The 26,004-nt window shown below is 33.6% G+C and overlaps 1 protein-coding gene across 8 annotated transcripts in view; it reads left to right on the forward strand.

The window, feature by feature from the left end:
* pyd (zonula occludens-like protein polychaetoid) overlaps positions 1–26,004 on the forward strand; it is a 121,891-nt gene that overhangs the window by 19,891 nt on the left and 75,996 nt on the right. The window contains exon 1 of one of the 8 annotated variants that reach the window (XM_074171552.1): positions 1,680–2,072. The exons of the other annotated variants lie outside the window; for them this stretch is intronic. Coding sequence (XP_074027653.1) covers positions 2,031–2,072 — 42 coding nt within the window. The 5' untranslated portion in view covers positions 1,680–2,030. Of the gene's footprint in view, positions 1–1,679; positions 2,073–26,004 lie in introns of those variants that run through there. 8 annotated transcript variants of the gene reach the window in all.

Genomic DNA, 26,004 nt, shown 5'->3' on the forward strand with positions numbered 1-26,004 from the left:
TAACTAATTATTTCAACATTGAAAAAAATCTGTTGTTAAAATCTGTTTTCCGTTAATCAGCTGTTGCCCCCATACGAACGACAACTCTCAGAAGTTGAGAAACTTGTGCGAGCTAAGGACTAACGAGGTCTTACCTTTTAACGTGTGATTCCTAACACGGTTGCAGAATCATCCCCGCTTCAACCAAATAAATTCTCTCGAGAAAAATATCTGGTCGAGGCGGGAATCGAACCCACGGCCTTCCGATCGTAAGTCGAGCAATAATAAATATAAAAAAAGATTATAAACTATCAAAAATTATTGTTGATTTTTTTTTAAATCATTAGTTTATAATCAATTTATGACGCTTACATTTTTTTGTTCAACATACCGAATGTTTTCATTCAATGCAAAAACGGGAATATGATAATGAATATAAAAAAATCACAATTCGTCGATTATTAATTTTTTGTAACTGAAAAAATATAATAAACAAAATATTGAATTTTTCAAAACTTTTTTTAACTTTATATTATTTAGGTACACTAATAAAAAGAGCTACACGAAGCAAAACATTTTTGGAAATTTATTCAAACATTTTTTGTGGTCTTCAATGAAGACGCAAGTCAAGTGAAATATTGTTAAATAATAAATATCTAGCTTTTTCAATAATGAACTTTAAGATTTTTTTCCAACGAAAATCAATTTTTTATAATATTCAGAATATACCACATTTTTTTTATTTTTCAATCAATATTAAATAATTGAAAAAACTATTTTTGTGACGTACTCGCTTTAGATATTTCGGCGTTAAATTGAAATTATGAATAATAGAGACAGAGTTTCAGGAAGTGGGACTTGTTTTTTAAGTTCACTTCTTTTTGAGGATCTTTTTTTAAATTTCTTGATTCTTTATAGTATTTGAAATATTTGCAAAAACCTATATACCCTTTTTATTCATCTTTATTTGTTTATAACTTTTCTAATTTTTTATATGCTAAAAAACGGCCTCTACGACCACGTTTGAAGTCAGCAAACCAACGTTTTATTGTTGTTCCTGATGGAGCGGAGTCCTTATAACACTTTTCAAGCCATTGCTTCGTTTGAACGGTATTTTTCCCATCTAGAAGTAGTGTAAAATTAAAACACGAAATTGCTTTTGATCCATTGTTTTCAAAATAAAAAGTAGTGTCACTCTTAGAAGTTTTAGCAAAATAACTTACAAACTTATAAGTAGAATATCATGAAATTTCAGCAGCTTTCTTTTGGAGGTTAGAACTAACTGAAAAAGCGATGAATGCGCCATCTATGTGTTAAGCCCGAGACTTTTCAGTCCATGTAGTAGATAGCATTAATTTGGTTTAAAGGTAGTCGAACATCATTCAGTTATTGAAAAAACTCAGAATAATTACTGACCCTAGTTTTCGTCCTAAAAAGTTTTTTGATTCTTTCTCTGTCTGATATCTTTGCATGTAGGTACCTACACACAACACTCAGAATAAAAAATAATTTCCTTCTGTACCCACATTTCAATTTCAATTCAGGAAAAATATATTACGAACAGAATTACTAAACCTCTCTATGAGCATAAAAAGTAATACACATTTTATAGCTCATTGCTCGTAATCCGACGCACCATGAGATTGCGTTGTTCGCACCCAGCCATTTTGTGCCAAGAGTAACTCTTGTCAGCAGAGAACGGACCGCGTACTTTCTTAAGTCAGGTTAGCGTCGGATACAGAGGAACGTGGTCGTCATTGGTAACGCTATTGGCGCATAACAAATAAGTTAAGAAAATAATGCGGAAACTTTCCGTGAACCTGGAAAACATTTGCGAATCACTGTTTGTTGAATGAAAAGGTGTAAATGTGACAGTGTTCAGTGCAACATAGATCTTGAAGAAAACTATCTGGACTTTATTCGGCTGTTTTGTACGTGAAACCACGGTGACTTTCGGTGATTGTTTAGTTATGAGTTTTGTTTTTATTTGGTATTTAATACCGACCTTCAGTGACTTGTAGATATGTTCGGATGTTTTAACTGAACCAACCATGGATAATATCACGAACAACATCGTGTTAACTTTACCTGAGGTGAGTGTAGAAGAATTCGAATCTTTTGTATTGGTACGTGAATTTTAGCGAGTCTGATAGGTCATTGCTTTTATCATTTTCAAAGCTGTGAAGCAGGTATATAGAAGTCATGGCTGGTTTGAATTTGCATTTTTATGTTATTGATTTTCAACAATTCGAGAAACAAGTGGAGTGAAAGGTCTAACACGCGTATACCTAGAATCGCGTGGTCTTTTAATTTTCCCCTTTCAATGTGACAATCCTAGTAGGTACGCTGAGAAACACTTTCATCAAAGAGAATTGCAGGTTCACATAGAATTAAATACCTGCTATAAATATTGATTTTTTTCACTGATAAAAAACTCGTTTAGAGTTATTTTTTGTTAAAACTGATGACTGACTTGACTTGATTGTTAGAAATATCTTATAAGCAGTTTGTGAAATTCAATTTTTGAGCACTTGTTACCAGTACTTATATACATTATCCAACTGTTCATGTTTTGTTTCACTTAACTCGTCAAACAAAATATTTACCAGCATAGAGAAATATTTACCTTATAGAGACGAAACGAAAGTCCAGACAAGACTTCAAAAAACATTCTTGTTGCGTTGTTCGTGACTTCGTGTAAACTTGTTGAAACTTGTGGAAAACAGTTGGCTATATAATTATAAATAACAGGTACACATTTCACATGTTCTCGTGCCAAATTTTGATTTGGAAAAAGATTTCAGGAAAAAATAGTAATTGCAGAGCACAGTATGAGAAGTACAGCAAAGAAATGCAAGATATAGAGTTAAAAGTCTAGAGATATAAGTGGTCTTGATAGTGTTCTTCAGTCTCAATCTAGATCTATACGAAATCAAGGTAACCAGTTGTCATAACAAGAAGAGTAGCAAGTAGATGTTATTAGATTAGACGATACAATAACAATAAATTGTAAAAGTTTCTGTTTTTAAAAACGAAACTAGTTGCAAGCGAGTCCATTTGCTGAAACAAATCTTGTAGGCAAAATTCATGAAAAAAAATCTTTAAAAATCTGAACATTACTGTCGAGTTCAAAAATTTTCATTTTTTTCTTCTGAGAAAACCTCTGGAGTTTAAAGTAGAAACTTTCTATTCATGTGTATTTGGAATTTATTTTCATTTAGAATTTTTACCAAGTTACCAATTTCGCTCTTTGTTAAGATAAATATCTCATATTAGTGATTGAGGAATGTCGTTTTTTATTTGGCAGATAATAACGATTATTATCATTATTTTTATTCTGTTTGCTCATCTTCAATCTGACAATAATATTTCTCTCTTCAGACATTGTTGTATACAGCCTCGAGGCTCGATACAAACTTGTATAACAGCCTCGATACAATCATATTTGTGAAGCTCAAGAATTTAAAATTTTTTTGACTAAGTAAATAATGTAAGGTTCAAAATTATCTTTTATTTTATTCACAACCTATGATTTAATATTTTTAAATTGTGAGTAATTCTCTTTCTATACTACAACTGACTTGCAACAAACATTTAACTGTAAAGCCATCAAATAAATCTATCTATGTATCTATCTATCTATCTATGAATGCCTACCGATGGTCATTTTACTGTACAGTTACCTCGACCAATCCATTCTATATCTACCTATTTTGAACTTGTTTAATCCTGTTTGTTTTGAGTTGTAGACTTTTCGGAGTTGGCTTCATCAATTTATGCAGGTGTACCTCGATTTGTGCGGAGTACAAAACAAACTACCTGCAGCCGTTTCTGTGTCTATGACGTCATAGATTTAGTGTCAGTGAAAAGGGGATGTTTAGGAGGTTTGGCATAACAATAGATTCGTGATGGTTCTGTATTTCTAACTGTTAAGGGCCCATTACACGTTCTGTAATAATGTCATTCCGGCAGATCAATACAGAAACATTATTTCTAAAAATTGTCCCGTCATTCCCGGTCATTATTTTCCGCACCTTACGTGTTCATTAATACTGATATTATTTTTGGTAAATTTTCGTTTTGAGGACACCCGGCGATTTTGAAAAAATATTTGCGTGTACTTACGTAGTTTGATACGTAGATTACGAATCCGAAGAGAAAAAGCGGCGCTCTCCCTTATTTACAAAGTTAGGGCCCTTCAAAGTTCTGAAAAGGGCAACTTTTCAGCCTTCTTTTTCACAAAATAAACTATTTAAAAACACAAGCATCTATTCACTAGGTCACCTTTACACCTTATTCCTCCTTCTTTGACACTTTTCACTTCAATAATCAACATTTTTCTTATAAAAAACTTAATTTAAAAACGAATGCTTCTCCTGGTGACATTATTCTATTTTTAGGTTAGTTACTAGTGACATTTCAGAAAAAAGCGGTTGGTATTTGCCGCCGCCTACTATTTCAAATTCGTAATACACCACCAAAAACCAATTTCCGATCTAAATAATGAGGGTAAAAACATTTGAATTACTTTAGGAATGTGGACTGCATCAGTCGTACCAACCATGCCATCAACCTTAAAAAGGTAAAATACAGAGATAGGTATGTAACCAAAAAGCAGCTCCGTACATTTTTTAACATTTTTATTGGAAAAATGTTGATTATTGAAGTGAAAAGTGTCAAAGAAGGAGGAATAAGGTGTAAAGGTGACCTAGTGAATAGATGTTTGTGTTTTTGAATAGTTTATTTCGTGAAAAAGAAGGCTGAAAAGTTGCCCCATTCAGAACTTTGAAAGGCCGTAACTTTGTAAATAAATACGTAAGTATACGCAAAAATTTTCTCAAAATCGCCGGGTGTCCTCAAAAGAAAATTTACCATGCAATAATTATTTGTCTTATTATTTGTTTACCATTTGAAAATTTATTTCCGATAGCCTGACAAAAAGGTACATTGGAAATAAATTTTAGGGGTTGCGTTTTCCACCCCTTACAACCATGGGGTAAACCAAATAAATTTCTGGCTAATGTATTTTTGGTGGTACAAAACGTCAGGTTAATTTCAATATTGTTACTTTTTTAGTGCTTGTGAAAAAAATTGTTATACAAATTTTATGTACCCCCTTTAAGGGGCTGTATCTTAACAAGGGATGCTCCAATGAAGTTTCTTTATATGAAAGTTCCTATCTTTTTTTTCGATGAGGAATCACCTCCTCAAATGTTTTACACATATTTAGTTACACCCTGTATAATATTATTGCCATTATTTTTAAAATAGCTAAATTATATTCCGTGGTGAATTATCTCCAAAAAAATTAAGGGGGAATCGAACTCACGATTTTTGGATCTTTGGGCAACTTCTGAACAAAGCTTCGGCTGGTTGAGTTGATAATATTTTATAATTCTGAAATCAAAACTTTCTCGACCACAAGAGTTAAACTGTAAGGTGCGCATATAAATTTCACACCTCCTTAATGTAAATGTTACGGTCGTTTTGTCCGCCATCGTTCCTTTGTTCGAACTCGGACTTGGCACCATTAATAACAAATATTAAATACTATTCATTCTAAGCGAGTGAGAGTTATTGTCAGAGGTTGTCTCGGATGCATTTTTTTCACTTTGTGTGATTACAACTCGGGACAATAAAGGTCGATTATTTATGTACAGTTATGTTTGCCAGTATAAGAAATTACTTTAGAAACCAATGTCGCTCACTGTATAAGTAATGACACAAGTCTTGCGTTACCGTTGAAGGAGGAAAACGAAAAAAGTATTACTTCCTTGAAAAATTCATGAAAATTATAAAGCTTGGCTATTGAATGACTAGATTCATGTAGGTACACTTTTTTTAACAAGCTTTTATTAGGTGTATTTCATCAGTTCGGACTTCCATTGTCAAATATAATATACTTAAATTGATTTGAAATTCCTAAACAAATATTAAAGAAATTTACCGAAAATAACAATTTTATTTGAAAAAAAACTGAAATTACCAAAAAATAACATAAAACCAAACAACAACCAAAAAAAAAAAAATTGAAATATTAATAAAAGCTGAAAATTAAAAATTATTATTAACAAAAAATGAAAAATAAAAATTAAAAGATTTCAAACCAAGTTATGTCACGACGTTTCGATTGTTAGTATCCACAATCGTCTTTGGGTGATAACTGGACTTATTCCTCTGACTATTTATAGGCCATTCGAGTGCTATCATTAGTTTTTGGCGGGAGATGACCGTTTGGCGGGAGTTGGTCGTTTTTCGTTTGATTAGAGGTTTCCATATGTTACGTATCTCTACGCTAGCTTGGACAACATATCCGCGGCTTGTTTGAATTTTCTCACAAATCAGTGTTCCTTTTTGTGGATGATTTCAGCTTGAGACCACTTGATGTTATGTTGATGAGTCCAAACATGCTCTGCTATTCCGGAATTCCTGGTTTCTCCTCGCTGTGTGTGTTTCTTGTGCTCAGCAATGCGAACTTTCAATGTTTCAATGGCCTCTTAGTTTCACCGATGTATGATTCCCCGCACTCGCAGGGTATCCGGTAAATGCAATTCTTAGTATCGCAGTCCGCGTTTGGTGGCCTGATTTTCGTGAGTCTGTTACAGATAGTGTTCCCAGATCTGAAGCAGGTCCTGATATTATATTTGGACCCAATCCTTCGTATCCTTTCCGATAACCCTCTGATGTAGGGAAGTACAAGTACTGGTTGTGGAGGCTTCTCTTCCTTGTGGAGCTATTGCTGTCTTCTAGCTAAAGCCTGTTCTACCATCACTCTGGAGTAACCATTCCGTTGAAGGTCGTTTTTGATGATGCTTAGTTCCCTTTCGAGACCTTCCTTTGTATTACAGAGCCCGAAGGCACGGTCTAGTAGAGTCTTGATGATTCCTCTCTTAGTCGATTGATGGTGGTTGGATTTCTGGTTCAGATACTGTCCTGTGTGAGTGGGTTTTCGATAAACAGATGTTTCCCATTTAGTGTCGGTCCTCTTCACCAATACGTCTAAGAAAGGCAATTCGTTGTGGACTTCCTTTTCCACTGTGAAAGTGATGGAACACGGAATGGTTAGTCCAGAGTGATGGTAGAACAGGCTTCAGCTAGAAGACAGCAAGAGCTCCACAAGGAAGAGAAGCCTCCACAACCAGTACTTGTACTTCCCTACATCAGAGGATTATCGGAGAGAATACGAAGGATTGGGTCCAAGTATAACATCAGGACCTGCTTCAGATCTGGGAACACTATCTGTATGTAAGCTTATTTAAAACTTTTTTTTCAACTTTTTAGTTCGATGTTCTTTAAAAGCGTGTTTTTCAGTTTTTTAAACTATATATTTATTCGTTGAAAGTGTATCATTTGAATTAAAAAAGAAAAATCAAAAATTTCTATGGTCTCTCGTGGCTATTCGAAGGATAATGGTGAATTTCAATTTCAAAATTTTTTCAGGCCAACTTCACACACTACATTCCAATCTCAACCGAAGATTTTTCTGAAGAATTTTCTGTTGTTTTCGAATGGAGGAAATGGAGAATCGCCTGTTTACATTTGAGTCAGAGTATGCATTTATATACCTGGCTAACATCTGCAATAACTTTGAAATGAATAAGCAAACAGGTGTCGACTTACGTAATATTGAGGCTGGTAAAAGTTGTAAACATCGCAATGTTTTTCAAACGTCGAATCAACTACCTACACTACGTGATTTCATGTGGGCTGCGTTAAGGTGCAATTTTCAACTAGTCGTTCAGAGGTTTCGAAGAAAAATTTGTTGAAGATCGCCATTTCATTCCAGAAGAATCCGGATGCGGTAGAATGCTAACATGATGATTATTGATTTTTCCCGAATCAAGGTTCTAGCTTCATAAAGACTTACAGATTTGTATTACTCAATTGTTTAGCATTATTCAATTCAGTCAATTATTTCTTGTCATCAAATCATACTGATAATTATCTCCCAATCCCTCGAAAACAAGAAGATTCCGGTTGCTGTATTTGACAATGGGACAATCTATGGGAACATCTCTGGCTAGGAAAGGTATAGAATCGACCATTACTGGCTGTATCTGTGCTGTGCTGGTAAACAGAACTGCAACTACGACTCTTCAAGACGAGGCCATTAGGTTCAGGGTCATCAGAAGCTGCCCTCAAGGTGGGGTACTCCCTCCCCTTCCGTGGTCGCTCCTGTTGGATAGTCTGCTTGATGCCCTCGACAGAAGAAAAGTAAATCTGCAAGCTTATGCAGATGACCTTGTCATCTTGGCAAGGTCCCCGTCAGGGCATGATGGATGTTGTTCACAGTTGATGACTGAGGGAGCAGATGTCTGTCAACTCCAACGATTATGGACATACGGGATTGCTTACTTACATATATCGCCACGTTAAACAAGCGCCGAGCAGATGTGACGTAACACTGGTGACATTTATAGTATCTGCCATAAGACTGTGTGTTATTTTAACATTTTTTGAGAATTATTTTCGGACAGTATTACATGGTTTTTGTTTATTTTGATTAAATTTTTATTTAACTATACCAATTAGGTTTCTGAAACGTTGAGTTTGTTATTGTGAAAGTTGTATTTTTTTTGTGCTTTTGGACGTTTTTTAAACTGGTGTAACGAGTAGATGCCATATAAGACTCTATTATTTTCTTCCGTTTTGTAAATAATAGCAATAATTGTCTAACCATTAAATAACCTTGTAATTTTTAGTTAAAATGCCTGGTCGTATTTGTGCAGTGTCAACTTGCAAAAGCAATCAGTTAACTTTAAAGAAAAGTGTGTTACTGATGTGATATTTCACTCTTTTCCTATTGCTAAGGATATGGTTTCAACAACTTTGCGAAAGGAATGGATTCGTCGCTGCAAAAGAGGGGATAAATTCACTTTCAAAAATGGATTTTCTCAAACTAGAAGCCGTGGTCCAAATGAAATTGAAATTAACGCAGACACGATTTTAGAGCAGACAATAGGATCAAATTGCAATAGCTCATTTTCATCTAGTAGTTCTGATATTTCTACTAACTTTCCTTCAACTTCAAATACAAATATTCCAGAAATAACAGAGGACTCTTTAGAATATATTGCCGGATAGTTTTGCTCAAAAACATAAAAATGATCTACCTGATTTGGGCGATTATACTATAAAATAAAAGCAGAAGATCATAGTCTTACTAAACCCAAAGATAATTGGTTAGAAAAAATTGAAAAGTGGAACAAGCTTTTAGAAAAACATCATTTAAAATTCAAAATAGGGCAGGTGTTGTAAAAACTCTTTCAAAAAACGAAGATTTTCCTATTATTTTTGAATTTTGCGAACAGAGAACAATTATCAGAATGAAATATAATAACTTAAAGGCCGACGAAAATAGGTCACTTGAAAGAAAAAATCCAAACTATTCTGATAACAGAAAAAAAATCGAAAATTAAATAAAGTAATACATTAGTTCTTTAAATTTATTTTTCTACATTCATGCAAAAAAATTATATAAAATATATTTAGTGGTTGAAGTAGTTCCTTTTTGCTCTAATGTAGTATTATAATATATCAAATTGTAGATTTATCAATTTCATCATTTATGGAACAAAGTTTAAGTGAAATAATTCTATCTAAATTTCTCATTTTCTCAATAAAAAATAAAAACCGTATCATATATTCTCTGTCAGATAAATAAAAAAAGTTGTTACACCTGTAAACAATTTATTAGTTATATATTTTTGATTATCAAGCACCTCTCCTCTGCAACTCCTTCAACTGAGCGATACGCCATATAGAATACATCTTGAATTGCAAGCAATTTAAATAAGAAACTTTCAAATAAATCAATAAATAACAGTGGAAACTGACAGCTAATGACCAATGTGACAAACACGCAGCGCACTCTGCCGGATGAGTTTCCCGTAATCATCCCCATTCTATGGGGACGATGCGATGATACGTTACAAAAGTCGTTCAACAGAGTAATAATATTTCAGTTTGGAAGATGTGCAGTTATTTTTCGATACTGTATAATTTCCACCTTCTCAGACGGCCTGGAAAATTCGGTCACAATATGAATTTTCTTTAATGAAAGATCTACGACTTACACATCTTACGACTATAGTTCAATATATCATCAAGACCCTTTCTTGAATAAATGAACACTCCAAGAAACAATCAATTTTTCAGTCAGTTGGGTATTCGTTCCGAAGCCAATTACGAGAAAAGTTGATGGTCTGAAAAAAGTTTATATTCTTCACTCCCTGCGTTTCTTGTTATAATATAGTAATGAGGAAGTAATTTCAGCGGAAATAATTGAACATATCGCTGTAAATTGTGCTTGAAGCAATTTCATTGAGGGGTTTTGCGGTAGATTCATCGCACGGAATACTTTATCTCACTAATATAAATTCTGTAGGAACTTGGTCCGGTTTGGAAATATCCGTTTCTATTTGTAATTCTAATCGGGGTATCAGGCTTCATCCTCATTACATAGATTATCTCTTTGATTGCGTGGTGAATCCATACATTTTGGAATTGAGTTTACTCAGTGACTTACCTCGTAATTATTTAGATTTAGAAAAAAGAGGACGGTAGCCTTTTGGGTTGGAGCTAGTGGTTTGTTTCACTCAGTCAATCGACCACTGTGAGAGCCGATGGTTCGAGCCCAGATGCCGGACTATCGAGTTTCCCTGCCTTTCGTCCAACCCGTGCTAGGAATCGCACGTTAAAAAGTACGATCTCGTTAATCATTGGCTTGCACAAGTTTCGACTTCTGAGGGTTGTCGTTCGTAGTGGGGCGATATTTGACTAATGGAAAAACAGATTTTAACAGACGAAAAATACAGAAAAACCAATATTCCCACATCTCACGACCGTGGGATGGCGGAAGAACTGGGTGTCAGCTCCCATGCGGTTTTTGATGGGTTAAATCGTATTGGAAAGGTCAAACAGCTCAAAAAGTGGGCGCCCCACCATCGACAGAGATCTCTTTTTCTTTGCTTTTGCGCAACCAAAACGATTCTCTTTGAATCGGACCGTCACGTGTGATAAAAAGTGGATCCTCTACAACAGGAAACATTCAGGACAGTGGTTGGACATCGATGAGCCACCCAGGCACTTTCCAAAGGCTAAAACCCACCAAAAAAAAAAACATGGTTATTGTATGGTGGTCCATGTTACTGTATGGTGGTCCATATGATACTGCATGGTGGTCCATGGTTACTGTATGGTGGTTCATGGTTACTGTATGGTGGTCCATATGGTTACTATATGGTGGTCCATGGTTACTGTAGTGTGATCCATATGGTTACTGTATGGTGGTTCATATGGTTACTGTATGGTGGTCCATGGTTACTGTATGGTAGTCCATGATTACTGTATGGTGGTTCATATAGTTACTGTATGGTGGTTCATATAGTTACTGTATGGTGGTTCATATAGTTGCTGTATGGTGGTCCGTGGTTACTGTATGGTGGTTCATATAGTTACTGTATGGTGGTTCATATAGTTACTGTTACTGTATGGTGGTTCATATAGTTACTGTATGGTGGTCCATATGGTTACTGTATGGCGTCCATGGTTACTGTATGGTGGTCCATGGTTACTGTATGGTGGTCCATCTAGTTACTGTATGGTGGTCCATGGTTATTGTATGGTGATCTATGTTACTGTATGGTGGTCCATGTGGTTAATTTATGATGGTCCATGGTTACTGTATGGTAGTCAATGTAGTTATTGTATGGTGGCCCATTGTTACTGTATGATGGTCCATGGTTACTGTATGGTGGTCCATAAAGTAACCATAATGTATGGTGGTCCATGGTTACTGTATGGTAGTCCATATAGTTACTATATGCTGATCCATATAGTCACTGTATGGTGGTCCATGGTTACTGTATGGTGGTCCATATAGTTACTGTATGCTGGTCCATATATTAACTGTATGGTGGTCCATATAGTTACCGTATGGTGCTCCATGATTACCGTATGGTTGTCCATGGTTACTGTAGTGTAATCCATATGGTTTCTGTTTGGTGGTCCATGGTTACTGTATGGTGGTCCATGGTTACTGTATGGTGGTTCATATGGTTCCTGTATGGTGGTCCATGGTTACTGTATGGTGGTCCATATGGTTACTGTATAGTGGTCCATGGTTACTGTTTGGTGGTCCATGGTTACTATATGGTGGTTCATATAGTTACTGTATGGTGGTCCATGGTCATTTTTGGTGGGTTTTCGCCTTCGGGAAGTGCTTGGGTCCAACCAATGTTGGACGCGTGACGATACGATGCAAAAATGGATCGTTTTGGTTGCGCAAAAGCAAATAAGAACAGACCTCGAAACGTGACAATTTCTGTCGGATCGTTCAAATCGTGGGGCACCCGCCTTTTGACCTCTCTACTGATTCCCGAAGTGGTCCAGATGGACCCCCAGCGGTCCACAAGAGACCCGACGGGGTCTACGTTGGGGTGACCAAAAAATGGGGGTTCAAAATTCATAAGCGTTTCGCGACCGTTCTAGCTGTCGCGTCGCTTTGAGACTATTTCCCTATTGATTTCGAGTGAATTCGATTACCATATATAAACGCTACCCACACCCCGATCGAGAAGTCAAGTCAAATTTAGCGGACAGTGCGGTACAGAGCAATCTAATAAGGGGATAGACATTGGAATGTTGCTTGAAGTTTTAGCTTAAGTGTTTGGTTGTGTTAACAGTGAAATAAAGTTAAGTTTGATCATTGGCATATGGTTATATTAATGGTGTGTATCTCTGAGAACTTTATACTAATGTTTCGAAGTAATTATTTGTATTTTACAAAGTTAATGTTAGTTGTAGAGCACATTTACCGAAGGAGGCATATGAAAAATCATAGATTTTGACAATAATTTAAAAAAGTAATGACTCACTTCTTGAATTTTTTTGTGTACAGAAAATATTTAAAATATTATTTGAAATGTTTGTTCAAATTAAATTGCAATTTAAAATCAGTTTAAGAAATGGAGAAGTGCATTCTGTCATTTCAGGGACAAATCATTTACATTCTAATGACCACGTTCGAAGTGAACTTTGGTCACATTTATGCACACACAATATAATCACCAATCGCAGTTTTGAAAGACACTCCCAGAAAGTGTACGTTATTATTTGCCTCCGCATGATATTTAATTCATGTCAGCCGATCGAAGTAGACGAGAATGGAATAATTGAAAACATGTCTTAGAAATCAAAAGAATACGTCTTAGTCCCCGTAAGTCTGGAGAATACGTTAAACGAATGTAAGAGATCCATCGTACGATACAAAAATAGAGTGGACCCGGTAAAGTATTGTAAATCCAGTTATACAGCTGTGGCATATCATAACGAAATCGCAAAATTTTGTTTGAGCACTGTTTTGAGCTCAGCGCTCTGCATTTATAATGAACATTCATTACTCTCCACTACCAGGAAACAGAGATTACTATTTCAACCTAAAACGGCTCTAGGAACACTAAGACATGTATACGAGGTAGGTTGAAGAGTTTTATTCACAATAAACAGATGGATAACTGAAGATTTTCCAAAATAAAATATTGTAAGACGATGCAAAATGAGATGCAAAACGAGGTTCAAATTTCCATTGTCAATTGTCCAACTATTTTTTTTCAATACACACGATTGCTGTGCACTAGTTACCTATATAAGGTGGTATGAAAAGTTTGTAGACTAACACACAGATGACGCTACTAGTATTGAATCCACGTGATTTTCAGTTAACCCTAATCTTCAAAAGAGACATGTACAAATTCCACAGCTGTTGGACTATTAGTTTGTGGGATAGAACATTTTGAATGAAGCAATCACACAGTGGACGCCCCAAAACGGCTGTAACCGACGAAAACATAAAAAATGTCCACAAAATAATTTTGGATGACCTCAAAGATATCTAAGGAACGTGTTGGACATATCCTGTCCATATCCTACTGTGTAGGGAGTTGAGATTGGCCTGAACGTGTTGGACATATCCTGCGTGTTTATTTGGGTATGTGAAAGATTTGTTCAAAGTGGGTGCCGTACAAGCTCACAATCGACCGAAAACAACAACCAATTGATGATTCTGAGCAGTATGTTTGCAGCTGTTCCATCTTAAAAAACCCGGATTTATGCATCGATATGTGACAATGGATGAAACATGGCTCCATGTAAAGGGTACAAAAACTACAATTTATAATTTTAATCATCTTCTTCCTCTTCATCGTCGTCTTCTGGCTGCTGGTAAATTTCAAACTGGTCTTCATTATCGTCTTCAACGACATTTGTCTCAAGTTCTTCCATGATTTCGGGGTCAAAGGTTCCATCTTCGTTAATGTCGCTCTGATATGGTAGAGCATTGAGACAAGCTTGCCCATTACATTGGCCACAAGCTAAAGATCATTGCAAGCCCGCTTTCCTGCATCCGCATCGCGAACCACAACCACTCTTGCAGTTGCAGAAAATTGTATTTAGCAAATCTTCTGGAGCAGGTGGTAAAATTGTCATGATAGGCTCCAGAAAATCGTTTCGCATTGCCCAACCCCATACCTGGGGTTCCAAATCATGTCCTAACCAAGTTTGAACTTGATAATATACACGGTTGAAATGTTGATGAGCAGCTGCACTTATTGGTGGAATATTTGAAAGCTGCACAGGTTTATTAAGTTTTGTAGACTTGACGTAATGCTTATAACGAAGATGATCGAGACTTTTTACAGATTTCGGAGCATTATAGACTGCCAATAAGGTTTGAGTTCCACTCTCTAATAATCTCTGGGCCGAACAATTTTTTTCCTCAAATGCTGCAGCTAGTTCATCCAAATTTGTCAGTTTCTCAAAAAAAAACTTTTTAAAATGATTTTTTTCCCTTTTTAAAAAGCGCAGAAGTTGTGTCACAGCCACTTAATGCGTGCAGAAATAAAATATGTTTTTGAGAATGAGGATAATTATCAAAACTTTTAGTCGAGTATATCTCCGTTTTTACATTACCTTTCCCAACTTTTTTAAAGAAAATTTCTTGTTCGTAAGACAGTGTACGCCCAATTAAAATGACAAGTAAATCAATATCTTGTCCTATTATAACTGCAGTTTTTTTATACTTTGATTCTTCAATTGCAGTTTCAACAATAAGAACATCCGCATCATCTCTGGCTTGTTTAGTAGTAATATTTGCAGTTTGTAATTTTTCAATTAACATATTAATGAACTTATCTTTGTTATTTCGATTTGATAAGAATTTTTCTTGAGTAACTGGTACAACCATTGTTTCATCGAAACAAACTTCATACGTTTTTGAAAGTGCAGCAGGTCTTCTCTGCTGCTCCATAGTAGTGGAAGAATTTTAAAATTTACAGATTTTAAAGAGGCACTAAATTATTTTCTATTTAAAATGTCATTAGTGTAAATGGGAATGTAATTATATTATGATTTTTTTCTCTTAATTTTAATAAACGGTTATCAGTATTATTGAATAGATATAGATTTAATGCATGAAGAAAATGATAAAATATAATATAATAGTTAATAAAAATTGACAAATATTTATAATCATTGATTTATCGATAGTTCATCAACTATATATGGCGCGTTTTCGACCGGAGGCACCGGTTGACCTGAAGTGATGCTGTGACCGTGCGCTCTCCGCCCTCTATCTCGAAAACGGTTCACCGTATAAAAAAATTTTTTAAACAAAATTTGTAGATAATTTTGTATTCTACAATATTGATAATAAATACAAATAGCAAAAAACCCATAGGAAATGAGATATTTCCAAAAAAAGCGCAAAAAACCGATTTTTGTGACCTTTGACCTTGAAATTTAATAGTTGCTTACACCCTACCATATGTAGGTTTTGAGACAACTTTTAGGGTATCAATATACAAGTATTTACAGACTTACAGCTGGGTATCTCAAATTCCGAGATTCTTACATAATTTAAGCTTAAATGACTGGATTATACCAGAAATTATCCACCTGACAGCTTAGAACAGCTTCAAAATGCTAATTTGTAAGAGTGGACCAATGATCCTTAGCATGTCACCAACAATCTTATCGACAGCATGGGTAGAAGAGTGCAAGTCTGCAGAAGGGCAGAAGTAGAACAATTGTTATGTACACTTTTCATTCATTAGGAATTCTGTCATTTTCTTTCACTTTATAGATTCCCATTATTTCCTTTTCGTATTTTAAATTACTGAAAAATACAATATCGTTTGTTTGTTACATTTATCGACTTCCATTCATTACTTACATAAATTGATAATTTGAAAAAGAAACTGAAACCGCAATTGATTTTCAATTATTGGAACACACTTGCAGACCGGTTTCGGGCTGTTTGGCCACTTGTCAGTGCAAGGTAGTGTATATCATCAACATAAAGTCGATGACTTCCGATATTGCGGCAGTTGTATCGTCAACAGCATATGCAAGAATAACTTCTGTGAAGAATCCTGCACTGACACCTGTCGGATATAATCCAACGCCCTTCGTGGTATTAGCCAGGGGAGTAGGTGTTATCTGATAGGTGTCAGTCCATTAACCTACTGTGTAGGGAGTTGAGACTGGTCTGAACGAATTTTCTTAGATAATTTGATTTATAGCCAGTCTTCAAGTATGCCTACTGACTATAAGTGAAAGAAATACGTACAATGCACTTATTGCGCCTGTTAGTGTATTTTGAATTTATTGTCACTATATTTCGAATGCGCCCGGTAAACTTTAATAAATGTAAATTATTGTCGACGCCAAGTTCACTCGAAGGAACTTGACCTTGATAAACCGTGAAACTAGAACGGTTTTTAATTTAAATACCGCTGGAACCCCACCCCGGTCACAATTCAATTTGAAAGCGTGATTGGAAAGGAGCCATCAGGGAGGATTTCTTTGTTGGGGATTACTGTCAAACAATGCTTATTGTGTTAAATGATCCGCTTCAATCACGAAACCCCATGAATTACACCTCGTGAATAAAACAATTCTTTTCGGTCTAGCAGGTTTTCTGTTGTGCTGACTCAGAAATAAATACCACCTGCGGCATCGAACACAATGCATGGGAGTACGAGGAGCTTTTTCAGAGATTGAATACGATAAGTTCAACATGACTTATAGTCTAATCAACAAGTTCAAAAACATGGAAAATAGAGATAAAGGTTCTAAAGATATGAGCGATAGCATATTCGATTCGGAATCACCTCTAGAAAAATGTTTTTGAAGGATTTTGGTGCAGGTAAAAAATTGCAATTGTTATTAACAAAATAAGATTTTAAAAAATGGTATTTAGTTTTTCGGTAGGTAATAACTCAAAAAATATTAATATTTAAGCAATTTTGAAAAAAGCTCGTTAAAGAGGAGGAAATTTCCGATAAAAAAGTCCCTACTCCCGAAACTGTATCTCCATTATTTATAATTTTAATTTGACGTTGAAAATAGGGTTCCGCGCGGCTGTTACGGCATGCGTGCGCTGCCGCTAAAAAGAAATGATTTTTTTATAACATAAAATGTCATTTTGAAAATTTGAAATGAATCGAGTCCCGTAGAAAAAAAGTTTTATCACCATTTTTCAAATTCAATTGTTAACTAACGAATTTTTTTCCAATCTCCGTTGGCATATGGCCTATGAATTTTAAACTTCGTGGAGCCCTTTTGATATATATACTTCATACGATCCTGTGATAAAAGTTCATAAAAATTTATTAATTTGTTAATTATGATTTTTTATAACTATTGCAAAATGAAATACCTAAAAATTGTTGATTGAATTTTTTTTTTCAATTGATATTCAGCTATATTTTTTATATTACGATTATTTAAATAATTAGTTGAGAAATAATTTTGCTTTTAAAAATCATAATTTACACTTTTAGATAGTTTGGCAAAAAATGTTCTTTTATTTATTATTTAATTGGTTATTAGTTTGACAATTTGTTATGAACAAATATTGACCAACGTTATATTTTTTTTCTGAAGCAGAAAAAAATTATAAAAACAGCTATATATAAAATAGTGCCACAAAAATGTATTAATTTGTTAATTATGATTTTTTATAACTATTGCAAAATGAATTATCTAAAAATTGTTGATAGAATTTTTTTTCCAATTGATATTTATCTATGTCTGTTTTCACATTGAACAATGGCAGTTACTAACATAGGATATGAATTTTTTACGTAATTTGTTTATTAAATTGTTTTAAACAAATAGAGAAATTCAATATTTTTGAAAAAATTTTTTTTGCTATTTTGTTGTCTAGAGATAATTATGATAAAAAAAATGTTTCTCTTAATTTTAATTTTTAATTGATTAAAATCGATTTTTTTTATATTTCGATCATTTAAATAATTAGTTACGAAATAATTTTGCTTTTTAAAATCATAATTCACACTTTTAGATAGTTTGGCAAAAAAAAAAAATTTATTTAATATTTAATTGTTTATTAGTTTAACAATTTGTTTTAAACAAATATTGACCAACGTTATATTTTTTTTCTGAAGCAGAAAAAAATTATAAAAACAGCTATATATAAAATAGTGCCATAAAAAATTATCAATTTGTTATTATGATTTTTTATAACTATTGCAAAATGAAATATCTAAAAATTGTTGATAGAAATTTTTTTCAATTGATATTTAGCTATGTCTGTTTTCACATTAAACAATGGCAGTTATTAACATAGGATATGAATTATTTCGATTATTTAAATAATTAGTTAAGAAATAATGTTGCTTTTTGGTTGGGCGTTTTTATTTTAAAACAACGATAAAAATAAAATAAAAACAACAATAATTTTGAAAATCATAATTTAAACTTTTAAATAGTTTAAATAGTTTAAACATTTTTTTTTATTTATGATTTAATTATTTATTAGTTTAACAATTTGTTATATTATAAACAAATATTGACCAACGTTATATTTTTTTTTTAATCAGAAAAAATTTATAAAAACCGCTATATATAAAAAAGTGCCATGAATTTTTTTTTATTTATTATAATACTTTCTAATACCTATCATACGATACGGTAATTATAGTGCCTACTTGACTTGTCAATTAAGAAATTGATGTATCTTTTAAACTATTAGAGATACCATAAAGGACGTTCAAGTCTTTTTTATAGAGAATGAATTTCTTTTTCAGATAAATCTAAGATCAAGTTCGTATCTATTGTTTATTACTTATTACATGCATTTGTTTATAAAAATTCGGTATTTTTTTGACTCTTTCGTATCTTTTGTGATCTTTAACTTGTTAAATTATGCAGATACAGCAATAAACTTAAGAACAATTTTGTTAAGGGATAGATTGCCCAACAAATTCCCTAACAAAATTATTTCTTAACTAATTATTTAAATAATCGAAATATAAAAAAATCGATTTCAAGCAGTTGAAAATTAAAATTAAGAAACATTTTTTTTGTTATAATTCATATTTATAGATAAATAATATAAATCATAACTATCTCTATTCAACAAAATAGCAAAAAAAATTTTCAAAAATATTGAACTTCTCTATTTGTTTAAAACAATTTAATAAACAAATTACGTAAAAAAATCATATCCTATGTTAATAACTGCCATTGTTTAATGTGAAAACAGACATAGCTAAATATCAAATGAAAAAAAAATTATCAACAATTTTTAGATATTTCATTTTGCAATAGTTATAAAAAATCATATTTAACAAATTGATAAATTTTTATGAACTTTTATCGCAGGATCGTATGAAGTATATATTTCAAAAGGGCTCCACGAAGTTTAAAACTTAAAGGCCAATTATTTATACCTTTTATCCCATTATTTATGCCAGCGGAGATTGGGAAAAAATTTGTTAGTTAACAATTGAATAACTTTTTGAAAAGTGGTGATAAAACTTTTTTTTCTACGGGACTCGATTCATTCATTTCTTATGATAAACCCACTTTAGCAGCAGCGCGCGCATGCCGTAACAGCCGCGCGGAACCCTATTTTCAACGTCAAATTAAAATTATAAATAATGGAGATACAGTTTCGCGAGTCGGGACTTTTTTATCGGAAATTTCCTCTTCTTTAACGTGCTGTTTTCAAAATTGCTTGAATATTGATATTTTTTGAGTTAGTAACGAAAAACTAAATACCATTTTTTCAAATCTTATTTTGTTAATAACAATTGCAATTTTTTACCTGCACCAAAATCTTTCAGAAACATTTTTCTAGAGGTGATTCCGAATCGAATGAGCTATCGCTCATATCTTTAGGACCTTTATCTCTATTTTTCATGTATTTGAACTTGTTGATTAGACTATTGTAATATCAACGATGAACTTATTTAAACTCATCACATCATATAATTTTTGTCCTGACTGCTGTTCAAATAAATTATTGTCAAGAAACTTGCTTGGAATACGTGTTGTTTGGAAACATATGCTAATTATCAACTGTTGCAATATTTTTCTGGTATTTATCGCTAATTAGATCGGCATTCTTTACACACAGATCGTGTTTTCGACGAAAAATCTCTCAACTGGTTTTCTCTCGAGGACAACATCTTATACTGTATCCCAACGAATCCACTTTCATCTTGGTGATCTCTATCCCTAAATATTTTTGTCTTCGAATAAAGAATTACTAGTATAATATACAGAGTGAACGTAAAAAGTAAAATAAATCAACTAAATTCAAATAAAATTACTGTTTCGTCGATTTAAAATTGAAAAAAGATCAGTTGAAATGTTTATTAGTTTCATTCATTCATTTTGGTTTATTTGATAATAGAATCACATACTTACTCAATTGAATTTGTTATATATCAAATGTACGATGTTCTAAATATCATTTTTATTCTAGAATATAGCATGATCAAATTATTTATTCACCTCAATTAAATCGAGAATAATATGAACTTTGAGAGAACTGCTTTGTCCGATTCAAGAATACAATTTTTTGAGCTCGGGCAAATAGCTGATTGATTTCGGATTATGTTAAACTAGATGCTGTAGTGCACCTTTTTCTGAAAGATACATGTTTGAGTCATATACAGTGTGGTCCATTAAGTGTGCAACAAATGGGAAACTTTTTTATTATCGATTTCTGAGAAAATGTTATTCCGGACAAAAGTTGGTGCATGTTCCAAAACTATACCTGTGTACCTGTGTACCTGAAATGTCTTTATGACTAATACCATACAGGATAGGCATAAAAATATAAAGTTCGTTCAAGAGTAAAGTACCCTTATTTCAAAAAATATAGAAATATGTTGAAGAGAAAAGTTGCTTGGAATTGAAAATTATGTCCAGATACGAAGTCATGGCCTGCTATTCTAATTTTTTTTCTTTTGGAAAATTTTGAATTACTCCGTATGATACATATTTTTTTACTATTTTGATTTAATATACAGTGTTACCCATTTTTAATGGAAACACCCCCTAAAATTTGAAGTTGTCAACAGATTTTAATAATTTTTTTTTGAAATGTCAAGTACTAAAAGGTCTACCTTGGGACAAAATTTGAAATGTTTATTAAAGTTTCAGGGCATACTACGATATTTTTTCTTAGTCGAAAATCGGGATTTTTTATTAGCGATTTTTTTATTGAAAAAATCACCACGCCACTGGATTCAGAGTGCCTCTTAACAGGTGTTACCATAATTTCATGAAAAAATATTCATTATTAACAAAATTATGACAACTTAAAAATTCGAAAACTCACACAGCTAACAGTCACAATATATCATTTTTTTTATGATTGTGCTTTTCATATCCATATATTCAAACTCAAGTATTTATCTAAATATTTTAAAAGAATTGAGATAAAAAGATGAAAAATATATGTAGACGCATAAAAGTAGCGAAATACTACAACAGTAAAATTGAGGGTCATGGTCATAATTAAAAAGTTTAAAATAATGGTAATGTCAAATAGTGACAAGAACGTTAAAGAAGACAAAAAAAACACCTAACCTAAAATTCCTCAAGGGTGTAGGTAGTAATTTTTTTCTATGAGAGCAGCTTTCAGTCTCGATTTAAAAATATTGACATTTGGCGCATTCTTTACCGAATCATCAAGCTTATTGTAAAATTTAAGTCCAAGAAAAAGGTCGCTTTTTTGTTATATGGTGGTTCGATTCATATGGGGTATTAATAAGTTTTTAGAGCGGGTAGGGTATTTATGCTGATTAGATATAAAATTATGACCAATCTTGTACATGTATATGCATAATTCATAAATATAAATAACCGCAAAGGTGAGTATTTCGAGTTCTTTGAAAATGTTTCTACACGATTGCCTCCATCCTATACGAGCAATAGTTCTGATGGCATATTTCTGTAGTGCAAAAACCCTCACTGCAGACGATCCAATGCCCCAGTTCAGTATTCCATATCGTATCTGACAGTGTATCGATCCATAGTGCAGATTCAACAAAACTTGTTTACTGCAATGGTTTGACATAAATCTTAGTCCATAGCAATTTCTGCGGAGTTTGTCGCAAAGAGTTTCAATGTGAGGGATCCAGGTGAGCTTGTAGTCCAGTTAAGGCCAAGCATCTTTGTTGCTGAGCAAGATTCAACATACAACTCCTCTTTCTCATAAATGCTAAAATTGTCACGAGCAGAATTCAGCGAGAATTTCATTAATGATTATTTCGTGATGTTCAGTGATAGTTGATTTTTTTTTGCTCATAGACACTACCTGCTCATAGACATTCTCTGTTTTCTCTGCAAGTGCTATTGCATTGCATTGAATAGAAGCAATTTAATGACGATTTTTAAAACTGCTAAACCTAAAAACCGATGGCATTTATCCTACAATAGAAACAACCCACTTTGAAGTGCTACAAAAGCATAATTTTTCAGTCTCGGAAAAAGGCGTGAATATTATATTGTTGTACTAACCTATAAAATTATGAAAAGCATAATTGACTGCCCAACATTACTGGAAAACAAACTTATCGAAGCAGAAATCGGAATTGTCTGACTTGACATTATTATATCCGGTTCTTAGACATTTATCTTCTTGGAGAAAACCAATGCATGGGTTTTTGTGGTAGCAAACCCTTATGCCATACACGGTCAGAGACCTTAGAAATATCAAGCGCAACAGCTCTTGACTCTCCATGTTTCTCGATTGCGTTATTCCAAATATGGTTGACATAATATAGAAGGTTGCCTGTTGATCTTTGTTTCCGAAAGCCATATTGATGATCGCTCAGGATGTCGAAGCCTTCCAAACATCTGAGAATATGGTGGTTTACGACTTTACCCATGATGTTTGATATCACTGATGGCAAAGCGACTGGTCTGTAGTTATTTGGAAGATGTTTCTTGTCCTTTTTGGGAGTAGGTTGAACGCCAGCAATCTTCCAACAAGAAGGTTGAAAGATCTGCAAAATACTGGTGCGAGTTCATTTGCGCACTTTTTAAGTACGATGACGGGCACTTCATCAGGACCAGACGCCTGTCGTGTTTGTTTTGTGTCACAAAATAGTCAACGACTTCTAGTCGTCTCAATGATTAAACAAGTATCAGTCCAATCTACATAATATTCACATAACATATTTGGTCTCGCCACAAATACACAGCTGATAACAAATCAATCTCGTACAGGTTCTCTTTAACTTTATTTATAAATAAATATAATTGGTATCGTTTCGTACACACCACAAATTGGGCTAGTAACGACAACGACGAGTTGTCTGGCCTTGGAAACCAATCTGTGACGTGAAAGTGAATGTTCTGAGGGGAACGATGATTGACAAACTTATTACTGAGTCCGTTCCTCGTTTTTATTATACTTGATACGGGTTCAATTAACTCGGCCGGTGTTTTTATAATACAGTGTGTCAATTTTAAAACTTACAATTGGCTATATCTCGCGAACGAAAGCTGATATCAAAAAATGCTTGAAACCATTTCTAGGATAGTGAGGGGGAACTAAAGTGACATGAAAGAGAACTCACCCCCATCAACCCCCTGAGTGCCATCCACCAAAACACAAAAAGTTTAAATTGCAAACCCCTACTTGTGATACTTCAGTGAAAAGACTATAAAAAATGCTATCCAATGGTATATAATTTCACATGTCTCTTAATGCTTGATTACAGTAAAGCATTCGATACCTTGGATCCTTCTTTATTGTCCATAAAACTCAAGTGCTTTGGTTTCACCGATAATGCAGTGTCACTTATGAATAGCTATCTCTCCGTAAGGACCCAATCAACTTTCCTTGATGGTAACCAATCAACAATAATATTTAAAAAAATGATGTACCGCAAGGTTCAGTCCTGGGACCGCTCCTTTTTGCAATTTATATTAGTGACTTCCATGAATTTGTTAGTTCTGGTAAAATACATCACTACGCCGATGATACCCAATTGTATAGTTCATTCAGCTTTAAAGATATTACATCTGCTAATGAAAATATTAACAGAAACCTCAAAACTCTATATAATGTATCCTGTGCACATAATCTTACTATCAATCCAAAGAAATCCCAGGTCATGTTATTTGGTCCCAAAAGTAAAAGAAATATTGTGTGTGAGTCATTGTCGATCCGTGTCAACAATAACATAATACCTCTTGTGAATGAATGTAAAAATCTGGGCTTGTGGTTAGATACAGACATGAGATTCACGAAGCATGTAAGTCATTTGTGTAAAACGTCATTCAATGTGTTAAGACAACTTTATCCAAGTAGACACTTTTCATCCAAAAGTCTGAAGTTGAATCTCTATGAAACACTTATTTTTTTCAAGATTAGCTTACTGCGATTGTATCTACGGACCCGCCTTACAACAATTAGATGTGATGCGACTCCAGCGAATACAAAATAGTTGTGTCAGATTTTCCTACGGTATCCGAAAGTATGATCACATAAGTCTGTCCTCTCAAGATTCTTGCTGGCTTTCACTCAAATATCTAAGAGCAATCCTTTTGCTTAGTTCCACGCATAGAATTCTTGTTTCGGGATATCCGCTTTACTTACGTGAAAGACTAGTTCACGTAAGTAAGTTTCTCCTACAATGCGGCAAAATTGTATAACACCATCCCTACAGACTTTAAAGAAAGTTCATTGAGAAACTTTAAGAAAAGGTTGAAAGACATGTTTCTTACACGACAGTGATAGGGCACGACATATGCAAAAGATTTTGGCAATTTCTGACATATCCGAAAATTAAACAAAATGATAAAAATACATACCAATCGAGGTTGGGTTTAAAAACAGCTGTCATAGCTGAACTCTGCCTATTCATCATTTCTTTGAATTTTATTTAATTTGTACTCATTGTTGTGATGAATAAAGACATATTATTATTATTATTATATTATAAATAATAATTGTATAGGGTGAAGCAATAATTGTGAAACTTTGGCTAAAGTGGAATATTCAATGAGGTTTTTGTTGAACTACAAATTTATTAAAAATTTCAATTAAGTAAATGTTCGAAATGGGTTCCGTTGTTTTGTAAACAATAATACAGCCTATTTTCAAATTCTGCACGAACTTTAATATCAGCCGGCTTACTATGACTTTTCTATTTGTAATGCTACTTGCCGGACTATTATTTTAAATGATACGTGTCCGTCGATACTTTTTTTCTTAAATAAAAACTTAATCGAACATAATTTTCGTGTATGTTCGATAATTCAACTTCTATCTTACCGGTTTTCTACTGAGGATCGTGTTTATTTCATCGCATATAACTTCTGAGGATTCCCAGGGTTACCTCATAATAATTTACAGCTTTTCAAATATACGCTTCCATTATGAGCAATAGTGAATATTAATTTGTTAGTAGAAAGCCATTGCGTTGACACCGACTTTTACTGTGTTTGTTTTGATAATATAATTTATTGTAGTTCATTACTCTTACTTGAAACTTTTTACCAGTGTGAAGGTGGCCATGCGTTTTCATCCATGTGTTTGGTGAAAGAGAGGCGAGCGCGCTATTCCGCCATAGGTCGTTTCATCGCAATCATTCACATGGCTAGCCATGGAAATTTTTACATTGATAGACTCATTGCTGGAAACGAACTGATGTGATTGGAAATGATTTAAATGATGATGAAAATCCTTTT

Source organism: Leptinotarsa decemlineata, unplaced genomic scaffold, assembly GCF_025532065.1.
Source record: "Leptinotarsa decemlineata unplaced genomic scaffold, Ldec_3_MD MMD2_tig00000010_RagTag_RagTag, whole genome shotgun sequence".
Lineage (NCBI taxonomy): Eukaryota > Metazoa > Arthropoda > Insecta > Coleoptera > Chrysomelidae > Leptinotarsa > Leptinotarsa decemlineata.